The following is an 11,847-nucleotide window of genomic DNA, read 5'->3' as shown; positions in this document are numbered from 1 at the left end:
GCAGCTTTCAGAGAAAGCAGTTGGGGGAAAAGAAAGCTGATAGGAATGAAACTCGGGCTGGGAAAATAAAGTGAATAACTGTAACTAAAGAAAGGAGTAGATTGAAACACTGGTTCTGTCACCTATTAGCTGTGGGAACCTGAGCAAGTTGCTCAAAATTCTCTGAGCCTCAGCTTCTACCCTTCTATACTATGGCTACCTTGCAAGCTTCTTGTGAAGATTAGAGAGAACGTATGTAAAAGTCCTAGCAAAGTGTTCGCACATAAATAGCTATTAACAGCTTCTCAACAAATAGTAGCTAACAGTAGTTTCAAAATTTTTTTTTGGATAAATTTATTTATTTTTGGCTGTGCTGGGTCTTTGTTGCTGCGCGCGGGCTTTCTCTAGTGGCGGCGAGCGGGGGCTACTGTTCGTTGTGGTGTGCAGGCTTCTCACTGCAGTGGCTTCTCGTTGCGAAGCACAGGCCCTAGAGCGCGTGGGCTTCAGCAGTTGTGGCACATGGGCTCAGTAGTTGTGGCTCACGGGCTGTAGAGTGCAGGCTCAGTAGTTGTGGCACATGGGCTTAGTTGCTCTGTGGTATGTGGGATCTTCCTGGACCAGGGCTTGAACCCGTGTCCCCTGCACTGGCAGGTGGATTCTTAACCACTGTGCCACCAGGGAAGTCCCTCAAATGTTGCTTTAATAAGATCTCTAAACAGGGAAGAGGGGAATGAAGAGAGCTTTGGGTCTCCCTCCCCCACATTAATTACTAAAGACAAACACTTGATCTATTTCTCATATTTCCCCGTCTGTAACCTGGTTAAACTAATACAGAGCAGCTGAATCAGCAAATCGGCACTCTGGCTGATTTCATTTACAGTAAGACTATATACAAAAGAGTGGGGAAATGAGCAGATGCATCTTTGTACTTTCTTGGCCGCGCCACACAGCATGCAGGATCTTAGTTCCCCAACCAGGGATCAAACCCATGCCCCCTGCAGTGGAAGCACAAAGTCTTAACCACCGGACCGCCAGGGAAGTCCCACGTCTTTGTATTTAATTGCAGAGACACGCATCATGTTGCCTGCATGGGTTGAATGTAGTAATTAAATAGTTGGCATATAGCATTTAGAATTTACGTTTATTGCCTGTTTACAATCATTACTAGTAATAGTTTATTATTAATAATAAGCTTAAGGCTAATTGCAAGTCTTCAGTATAAGACTGCAGAGTATATTAGAGCAAAAGAGACACAGCAAGTATTTACTAGACCAGAACCTAAGGGAATGAAATCCCTGTGGATGTTCCCCTGTGCATCTCAGGGAACAGCAGAGGATGAGACATTTCTAGCTGTGGCTTTCATCTTAGTCTTTGGGACTGCCTCGACAGGTCAAGGACTGAAAAGGTTGGTCCCTCAATGGAACGAGACTTTGGATGACAAAGGACAAAACACAAAGACAGATAAGAAGGAAATCAAAGATAGATGAGAGCATCCAGCTATGAGAGACTACGCATGCGCACTTCATCCTAAGAGGCTTGTTTGCCCTTAATACCTTGGTATTGGAAATGTGAAACAAAACAGAGAAAGACCAATTATTGCCCCAGCCTCGACAAATGGCACCCAAACAAGCCAGACCAAGTCTGAGGACTCCTGCTTCAAAGTAAGCTACATCGCCACGGTCACCGACCAACAGGTACCACATGTCATTCCTCACAGCTGGACCTTTAACAGGCTTGCTGACCAGACCTCAGTAAATCCCTCCTGGGGCAAGGCACCAAGATCCAGAAAGCAAGCTTTCCGACAGAGAACTTTATAGTGTCTGTGATTAATCTTATTTATCTTTGTGTCCTAATCCCTAAATTCACCAATTTCACTAATATGCTCTCCCATCCAATTACCATCTGAAAATGTTAAAAGTTTAATATATGCAGTCTTCTTTAAAGTCTAATTGCATCCTAATTTGTTCTACAAAAAGAACATTAATTTCCTCACTGAGTGCACAAACGCTTGTTTATAGACCTACTGAATCATCATATTACAAAAGCAGGAGTTGGTAACTCCATCAGGATACTTCACAAATTCCTATCTTTTTAGGAAGTCTATCTTTTTAGGAACCCAAATTTACATGTAAGCATGAATCCACATTCCTCTACCAGAGAGGAAGGCCATCCACACGAGGCACGGCTCTTACTCACCCTGATGGTTTCAGATGCAAAGTGCCCTTCTGAGATCATGAGGTTGCCAGTTTCATCCAGCTTCACAATGGCTCCCGAGTTGGCCTGCACCTCAGCTTCAAAGGCTTGATGCTTCTGCAGCTTGCCCTGTCGGTGGACCATGAAATGAGCCATACGTGCTCCTCGGCACGCGTCATTCTGCGCCCAGCTCCCTATTATTCCTCCCCTCCTGCATCCCACTCCCTCTCTCTATGGACGCCTCACTCAGCCTCCCAACCATCCCCCTACCGGTTCAATTACTCAAATGCTCTGCCTGCATCCATACTTGCCCTCTGAAAGCTTGGCCATTGAGGACCACAGCTTTGCAGACAGCAAAAGATGCTACAAAATACCGTAATTTTCTTGTGTATCAGGAAATGAGCCTTTATGGACATCCAATCCCTTTTAGAAATACAGAACCACACTGAGAGCCCGCTTAGCATGTAGTGTTTATCTTTGACGAATCCATTCACATTCACTCATGATATGACTTTTTTTAGCTTGCTTTAGAAACCATACTCTTTGATTGATTTGATCCATTCCATCTCTTAATACCTCCCTTTACTCATATGCTGAGCTGGGCAGGGCCTGCACCTAAACCAGCATTCATCATTTTCTCTTCTCAGATGACTGTGGCATAGTAAAAAAAACCATGGGTACAACCACTGTTCATTCCACTTGTTAAAAAAAAGTCTTTCACCAAAATCAACAAGAAAGGCTTTTTTTTAAACAGCTATACAAATTTTCACCAGCAACAACACTGTTAGCATACCTTTCTCAAAAACACATATTCCAAGAGATCAAACCAGACCCTCCCTGAAAAATGATGAAGGATCACCAATGGCTATAAGGCAGCGGGTTGAGAACCATCGGCTTAAAGCATCCGCAAAAGATAAATTAAAACCTGCAGGATTCCACATTCATGCTCACTAATACAACCACTAAGGGCTTTTCAGAATAGTGAGTTAGTCCTTCCTTACGTCTGATCTACATTCAATCTCTCAAGGTCATAATTAGCTCTGTATAAATTCGGGGCAAAGACATTTGAGCTCTAGAGTTTTGGGAGGCACCTCAGACACACCTGCAGGTTGGTTGGGTCTTTATAGTTCTCATCAGATGCAATCTGCAGTTTCTCCTGAATCCATTTCTCCAGCTCCTCAGCATCTCTTTGGAAAAACTGGAATCGGTACGAATCTTCAAGCTTCTGGCGCCTAAGCGTCGAAAGCTCCTTAAAGCGGTGGTATCTGTCCAGGACCTGCTGCCTCCTCTCCTGGATGTCCTCTGCTGTCTCCAGCACTTTGACCCCGCTTGGGTCCATTTTCTGAAAAGACAAGGTCCTGAAGTAAGCACATGACACCAAAATAGACTTAATGGCATTAGCCTCTTGGAAGGAAATAAAGAATTATGAGAGCCCGAGCAGACAAATGAATTGAAAGCGGTCCCTTCTCAGGAGCTAAGAGTGAAGCCCAGGCCCCATTCCCTCAAAAAAAATGGCTGCCCAAGTGGGCCCCTCAGAGGATGCCTCACCAACACTGCAATGAGACCAGGCGAGAAATGTGAAGGGGAGAACTATGGTTTACACTGTCAATTCTACAGAGCCTTGAGAATTCAAAGGAAACACCAACTTTGGAGCTCAAAGAATTACTGAGAAATCCATTCAACAGTCCTTTCATCTGGTCTGTGCATTTCATGGTGTGGAGATTAGAAAACATTTACTCTTTTTTTTTTTTTTTTTGCGGTACGCGGGCCTCTCACTGTTGTGGCCTCTCCCGTTGCGGAGCACAGGCTCCGGACATGCAGGCTCAGCAGCCATGGCTCACGGGCCCAGCCGCTCCGCGGCACGTGGGATCTTCCCGAACTGGGGCACGAACCCGTATCCCCTGCATCGGCCGGCGGACTCTCAACCACTGTGCCACCAGGGAAGCCCGAAAACATTTATTCTTAGTTCAGCTTTTCTACCTTTCTAGATCTCAGCCTGTTATTCACTGAAGAAAAGGGAATGATTATCAAGTAACTTGAGTCTTTTTTTTTATTTATATTTTTGGGCTGCGTTGGGTTTTCACTGTTGCGTGTGGGCTTTCTCTAGTTGTGGTGAGCGGGGGCTACTCTTCGTTGCGGCGTGAGGGTTTCTCACTGCTGTAGCTTCTCTTGATGTGGAGCACGGGCTCTAGGTGCACAGGCTTCAGTAGTTGCGGCATGTGAGCTTCAGTAGTTGTGGCTCGCAGGCTCTAGAGCGCAGGCTCAGTAGTTGTGGCGCACGGGCTTAGTTGCTCCACGGCATGTGGGATCTTCCCGGACCAGGGCTCGAACCTGTGTCCCCTGCATTGGTGGGCAGATTCCTAACCACTGCACCACGAGGGAAGCCCAGTAACTGGGTCTTTAACATCAAAATCCAATTGGATTTACCTAAAGTAGTGGATTTTTCAGTCACCCCAAAAAGTCAATCCTACAATCTCCTTCAGGCTGGGCAATGCACAGGCTTTGCTTCATCCGAATGCACAGAATTAAAAGAAAATCACAGCATATCTTAAAAAAAAAAGGTGTGGTGAAAGATTTATCCTACCCGACTCTTACCTGCTCCAGTTAACAACAAACCCAGGCTAATTGAGTAGGTGGTACTTTCCCATAGCACTCAATCTACCCCAACTTTAAACTCTCAGATCTGGACAGTTTCATCAACCTTGAATGTCAAAAAGAAAATCTGACCTATTTATGAGACAAACCCAGAATATGCTCCCTGCTCTTCTCTCAGGAATAAGCCATTTTATCCTCTAACCAAGGAAGGACCCACAGAAGGAAATAGGTACACACTAATGACAAAGAGCATGTAAATTTGTCAGTAACATGTGACCTTGTACGAGCTGCCTTCCCTCTCTGTGTCTCAATTTCCCAGAATGACTGAAAACACCAGTTGAAAATGAGATGGTCCCAAGACCTTTCTAACTTTAAAATTACATTCTACAGAGAAGGGTCTGTTGTGACCTGGTAAAAAAGCACACCAGATAAGCTTTATGGCCTCTCCAGCTCTTGTTCCATAATTTATACAAGATATAAAAACTGTGCTGCCCAGGAAACATATTTGACAGCTCTTCCCGTTACCCTGTTCGCCTGGCCCAGCTGATGGGAAAGGAGAGCCTGGCTAAGGATTAGGTCTGGAGGCCACTGAGTGCCCCCCACTCCCTGCCCCTATCCAGCTGTGAGATAAACAACACTGCTAAGCTCGGGCAAAGTTTCCAGCTCTTCAGAGAGAAAAGCAGCTTTAAGAGGTGTCAGGAAAAGTTATCGACTGCACCTAACCAACTCTGAGGCTTATCTTTTCTATGAAGAGACCTAGATTCCTAGGGAGAGAACGTGAGGGGATTTTAGCCCTATCACCATTCGTTCCAAATTACTCTCCACATATTAACCATTTATCTTTATTGGTTTTCTCCCACAAAGTCCAATGTATTTGGTTGACTATAACAAGAAACATATTCTTTGTCACGTCATTCCCATGCTTTAAAACCTTTCATCACTCCCTTCTGAGAGAGGAAAGAATCTACCTCCTTAGCTGAATCTTCCAATCTGGCCCAGCACACCTGACTGATACGTCTCACCCATGCCCCGTACCCTCCTGGCACAGAGAAATACTCTCTTCCCAAACACATGATTCTCTCTAAAGACTCCAAGTCGGTTGCTCAGGCTTCCTTTGCCCAGAATGTTCTGTCTCTCCTCTGTCCGGATAATTTCATGTCTCAATAGGAGCTGAAACGAGGAAGCTGCAGGGATCTGGCCTCCTTACCAAGCTGTACTCAAGGCTCCTTCCCTCCCTCCTTCTCTGATTTAATCACATTTTTCTGCAGATTTACAAAGCACTTGCACATACTTCTCACGGTATAATGAGACTGAACAATGTAATCTTTGTTGTTGTGTCCCGATTTCTTTCTTTCTTTTTTTTTAAAGATTTTTTTGATGTGGACCTTTTTTTTTTTTTTTTGCGGTACGCGGGCCTCTCACTGTTGTGGCCTCTCCCGTTGCCGAGCCCAGGCTCCAGATGCACAGGCTCAGCGGCATGGCTCACGGGCCCAGCCGCTCCGCGGCACGTGGGATCTTCCCAGTCCAGGGCACGAACCCACGTCCCCTGCATCGGCAGGCGGACTCTCAACCACTGCGCCACCAGGGAAGCCCAATGTGGACCATTTTTAAAGTCTTTATTGAATTTGTTACAATGTTGTTTCTGTTCTCCATTTTGGTTTTTGGCCACAAGATCTTAGCTCCCTGATGCCCCACATTGGAAGGCGTAGTCTTAACCACTGGACCACCAGGGAAGTCCCAATTGTATCCCGATTTCTAACAGACAGATGTCATTAACAAATGTTTGTTTGAGTGCTGGAGAAGCAGCTCTGAGCTCCTCTGTGAAGGGTGGAGAGAGCTCAGTGGTCCACCCCAGTTTCATTTCTGTATCGTCAAACTGGAATTCTGGCCAGGTAACAGCTAGATTTGGTGGCTGAATGAACAGCTGGAATGTGCTGACTGAAGCTACAACACGGGGCATCAACCTAATGACCAGACCTGAATTACTGAGCTTGGGTGGCCCGCACCCGGGTAACCGCTCTTTTCACGCTGGCAGGGTGGGACCTTGGGGAAATCGAGTTCAGGAAGGCACAGTTTTGTATCATCCATAGATAGCTGTGTCTGAAAAAAATAGTTTCTGTTCTTAAAATGGGCTTCAAGAGAGTCCTTAAACCCAAAAACTGAGGGTAACCTTGACAAAGGAAACGTCTGTTAAGAACAGGGCCGTTCTGGTTTACGCTGCCGCCCTAGGACATCAGCCTCTTTGGGATCTTGACAAGAATCCCTACCGGGTCCGGCCACATTTACAATTCACTCGTTCACCTGCGTGACCTGCTCCAGGCATACCTTACATCAAACTCCCTCATCAAGCCCAAGTTACAGGCCCGGGGCAGGTCCACTTCCCAAACCAGAAAGTTCCCTCTGGCCGAAATGTTCTCTTCTCCCCCCACTCCCAACTCGACCATTAATACCATTCAAAGCCCTCCAAGTCTAAAGCAACTACGCTGTCCTGTCTGCAGCCCTGAATCAGAAGCCCTCACTCCCTCTCTGGCCCCCCTTAGAGCAACTTCACGTCACATTCTGCCACGTGATTACTGTCTTCTCCCTGCGTTTTTGTAAGTTCTCTAGGGAATTTAGAGTTCCTAAGGGACTATAAAAAGAGACCTTATCTTACTCTCTGAGACCACAGAACTCAGCACACATTTAGACAGTCAATTACACTCTGAGCTTAGAAATAGAGAAACTGCTGTCACTTCATTATTAAGTGGTCAGGAGACAAAAGATCATCTAATAAGCAAGTTGTAGAGCTAGGGTGATCGAGGATGCTCCAGTTCCCAGACCAGCATGCTAGAACCAGTGATTCTTAACATGATCGGAGCTGACACACTCTTTATTAAAGGCTGTTCAGTTATTTATTAATTCCCTTTACTACCTCTTATCTTTTCCATCCCCACTTGAGGGGGGAAAAAAAGGGGGAAGGAGCATATATGAATCATTAAAAAAAAATCAAAATTAATTTTTTTAAGATTGAGTCTTCTTAAAGTTAGTAAACAATTGGTGTTAAGAATAATTTATATACTTCCTTTGTTCTCATCTCTCCGGAAACAGTTAGGTGGAGAAACAGTAGGAAACTGTGTGTCTAATTCGCTTGCTTATAAAATTTCCAAGGAATGTATAGCTAGTTATGCATGTAACAATAGCTCCACTGTATGTGCCTTTCTACAAGATGCCTCAGTCTTTAGAATGTCTATGGCGTTTGTCCTGCCGCCCCAGATGACAGGATTCACTGCATTTCCTTCAGCTGCCACGGAAGTCTCTAAACGATCACATTCGGAAGCAGCCCTTTCTGATGAAAAAAGAATTCCCAACATAATAATACTGAAAAGGTTCCCCCTGAGCGAGCCCCTCGGCCTGGGTTGCGCTTGCGGATCTGACCCTACCAATCCAGGGAGACAGTCCAGCGAGGCCCTGCTGAAATTAACCAACCTAAAAGGCCCTCTTTGTCACCCCAGTGAAGTAGAACAAGTCAATTCTATACCAAGTGCTTTGGTCAGGCAATAATGGACTTTTCTTTCCTGCAGTAGATCAGCTGACGCCAGTAGGCGGGAGCTTGGCCAAGTCACAACTGGCTGTCTCCGGGTAGCTGGGCATCTGAAAGTCAGCAGTGCTCTCCCACTGCTGTGGGCAGAGTTTTCATTTGCGTGATTACAGGAGCCAAGGATGACAGGGTAACGGCAGTTCCTCCCCACCCCCTCTCCTGATAGGGAGCTGTCTCTATACAAGTTCCAGTTTCTCTTTGCTTCTAAATGGCTCATTTCCACAGACTACATTAAACACAGGAAAAAATCTCCTATCTCCAAAGAACTACTGCCATCCAAAGGTGCTACGACCTCTCACCCAAAACTCTGTGAGTCAGTGGAATTTTCCGGACTCTGCCTGTGGGCACCGTGTTCCTGAGGCTGCCGCACACAGCAAGAACTCCACCCCAGGCCAGAAACGTGCAGCTGACTGATAGGGTGGACTCCACAAAGAATGCCCTGGGCTGTCCCCAGCCTTAATGGGATTAACACCTTCTGAGAGCTAGAAAGGAAGACTTTGGGAAATGTGCCATAAAAAAAAAAATCTCCAACCATACCAGCCTATCTATCTATTCCACTGACTGCCTAAAAACCACAAAGGAGCCAAATTCCAGGACAGCAATCAACTGACTGCTTATCTCAACTCTGATTTTGTCAATCAGGTCTATGTTTGTGGCTAACGAAGGAGGGGAGACGAAGGGCTAAATGTACTCTCTGTTTAAGGACAGCTTCCCATTTAAGGGAACTGAAGAAAAAACGTCACATTTTGGCAAATAATTATTAGAGAAGACTGGCTATTTTTAAATGCCGCTGCAATGCAGCAATCAAAATGTTAGCTGCATCATTCAGCAAGTAATGTGAATTGAGCACAGAGGACAAAACAGGAATTACAACTATGTCCTCTACTGTAATAAATAAAAAGAACTTGTCAGTATTCTGACAATACAGCTAGATCTCTGAGAAGAAAGCCAAGATATGAATCTTGGCTAGAAAGTTCTGGTTTAATCCAAAGTCATGCACGAGAATGACTCCTCATAACCAACACCAACTTATACACACTATCAATGGAAAACGATTCCTACAAAAGAAGCCAGCCATTAATTAATATCTTTGTCTTCTTGACAACTGCCAACAGACAGCTGTCCGAGGCAGTTCCTGCTATGTACTTAGGAAGTTTTTAAAGCCTTACCCTCATCCACAGAAGCTATAAGACCACTGTGCAAGGGAAGGTGTCTGTCTCCGGAGGGCGGAGGGCGGGGAGAGGCAGTGGGTGGGAAGAACACTGTTAAAGCAACAGAAAAGACTGTGGAAACACACTTTCAAACCAAAGGTCAAATGCTTCCAACTCTGCTCACTTGGCACCTGCAGTGAGTGAGTAGCTTAGGACACCCTCACGCAGATCTTGGAGAGTGGAAGAATTCACTAGTCAAGAGTTTCCCTCTGGAACCTCAGAAGACAGTAAAACTGTCATGAAGACAAGAGGAGTGCCTATCTGGAAACAAAGGTCTGGGAGTGCCGACATCTCAGCGAGCTGAATGTGGCAGACAGGGGCGTTTGGAACACTGCAAGATGAATTCAGACCTCAGGCAGGACTCAGATATACTGTTTTGCAGGGAAAGGGATTTTCAGGACTAACAGGATGAAGAGAGCATTTGGCTCTATGGAAAAATTCATAAAGATCACCGAGAGCAAAATGTCAGAGGAACCATCCATCAGTTCTGTTTTTGTTGCTTAGTCAGAGCCCAAAGGTGCAGAACCAACAATGCCCTTTTTCCCTGGCTTAGAAAGCCAGCACATTTTACATTTCCAAAGCAGGAGAACTACATCCACGGATGCGGAAGGGCTCCCCGAGAACAAAGCACCAAAGAAATGGTGAGCACCATAAAATCTGATGCCAACTGATTCTCAGATTAAGTGAATTAAGTCAAAACCAGCTCGGCTGCAGATTTCAGTGGTAGACCTGAGGGTAAGCAAGAGGTAAATGATATATAAATTAAGAATTTTAACCATGGAAAAAACAGAAATATTTTTGCTTAAACCGCATTCCAATCAGGATTGTAGATCTGCACATCAGCCTTCAAATTGATTAATTCATTTCAACTTGTTAGCAGGATTCTGCGGAGGTGAGCAGGGATTTAGCTTAAAGAAGCAAAAGATTCATACTGCACTGCATCAAAATCCAGAAACGCCAAGCAAGGTTGAGAAAACTTACTCCCGAATGCCTCCCAAACACTACCTTGCTGCTACTTACCTTTTATAACCTGTAAAATCCAGATGAGAGGTGTTTAAGTGCAAAATATTGTTACTGAGATTCAAAACAGGAAAAAGGTATAACGTGCCCATTTTTATAAACCTTGTTTAAACAATTAACCAGTCTGACTTATAAAAGGGCTTGCCTCGGATTTATCACCCATAATCACTAGAAATTTGCAGAGCTTATACTTCTGCTTATGGGATATCAAGACATTAATTTTAAGCATTTTTCTTTCTGAAAAAGGTCCAATTTAGCAAACACGTAAAAACTGTACACAAATAAAAACATGGGTAGTGAGCTTTTTTATAAACAAGAAAATCCAAGTTCCATTTCATTATAAGGATTGTGGCAAAAAAACGTAAATCAATGGAAACAGGAAACAAACCCAAGTTTACAATATTTGTCAAATTGAAAAACACTATTTTTACATGTTTTCAGACTACTTTTTCTAAATATCTAAGATAATGTGTTTACTCCCTTGGTTTTTAAGAACCAAGTAACCATCAATCAAAAAAATTAGCAAACAGTACATGCAGACACCAGTAGGGTGATAAGAAATTAATATATTCATGCCTTAAAGAGAGGAAGGTAAAAAAACAAAGGCTTTGGAAATTTTAGAATAAAGCTACTAAGACTTTTGTTCATGTAACACCAAAGAAAACAAATAAAAGCCCAAACCCTAACCAATTTGCTTAACAGGTCATGCAGGAGGGGTTTCTTCCCCCTCTCTTTGGATCATTCAACCTCTTTGACACATATGTGTCTTCACTGCAAGCCAGGCAAAACCGAAAAGGTAACACACTTCCCGCATGCTGGTCAAATACCTGGACTCTGCGTTTACGAAATGATGACAGCATGATGGAGGAATGTGGCGTCTGAAGAGGGAGGGCGAAGAGCAAGGTAACAAGCTTCTAAGGGCAAACTGAACACGATAATTTCACAATGAAGACAACAGGTCTTTAAAAATATATGAATACAGGTAAAAATCAAATTTCAGCTATTTTCCCAGTGCCCTTCTCATTCTACAGAGCTTCTAAACCAGGAATTGAAAATGCAGAAAGAACCAAGGTTCTCTGGTCTGAGCAGATGCGCTGCCTTGGCCACGTCATACCCTCTTCTGGGTCTCAGTTTCCCAATTTTCAAATAATCCTGAATAATACTAAATATCCCTTTTCTAGACGTGCACTCCCCCAACCCACATTCCGATACATTAGCTGAGATTCCCAGTATTAGATGATTTCTGTACCCCCTTCCATTCAGTAATAAAAT

At 44.3% G+C, this 11,847-nt stretch overlaps 1 protein-coding gene across 6 annotated transcripts in view; it reads right to left on the bottom strand.

Annotated features, from left to right (window-relative positions):
* Nucleotides 1-11,435, bottom strand: part of SPTAN1 (spectrin alpha, non-erythrocytic 1) — a 57,947-nt gene extending 46,512 nt beyond the window's left edge. For 4 of the 6 annotated variants that reach the window (XM_065879811.1, XM_065879813.1, XM_065879814.1 and 1 more), the window contains exons 1-2: nt 3,275-3,511; nt 2,176-2,301 (exon numbers count right to left, since the gene is read on the bottom strand). In XM_065879811.1, coding sequence (XP_065735883.1) covers nt 2,176-2,301; nt 3,275-3,511 — 363 coding nt within the window. Of the gene's footprint in view, nt 1-2,175; nt 2,302-3,274; nt 3,515-11,402 lie in introns of those variants that run through there. The other 2 variants (XM_065879810.1, XM_065879809.1) reach the window with 1 other exon arrangement.
* Between the last annotated feature and the right edge of the window lie 412 nt (nt 11,436-11,847).

The sequence above is a fragment of the Phocoena phocoena genome, chromosome 6, assembly GCF_963924675.1.
Source record: "Phocoena phocoena chromosome 6, mPhoPho1.1, whole genome shotgun sequence".
In the NCBI taxonomy this organism is placed as follows: Eukaryota; Metazoa; Chordata; class Mammalia; order Artiodactyla; family Phocoenidae; genus Phocoena; species Phocoena phocoena.
This window is presented reverse-complemented; position numbering and strand designations above follow the sequence as displayed.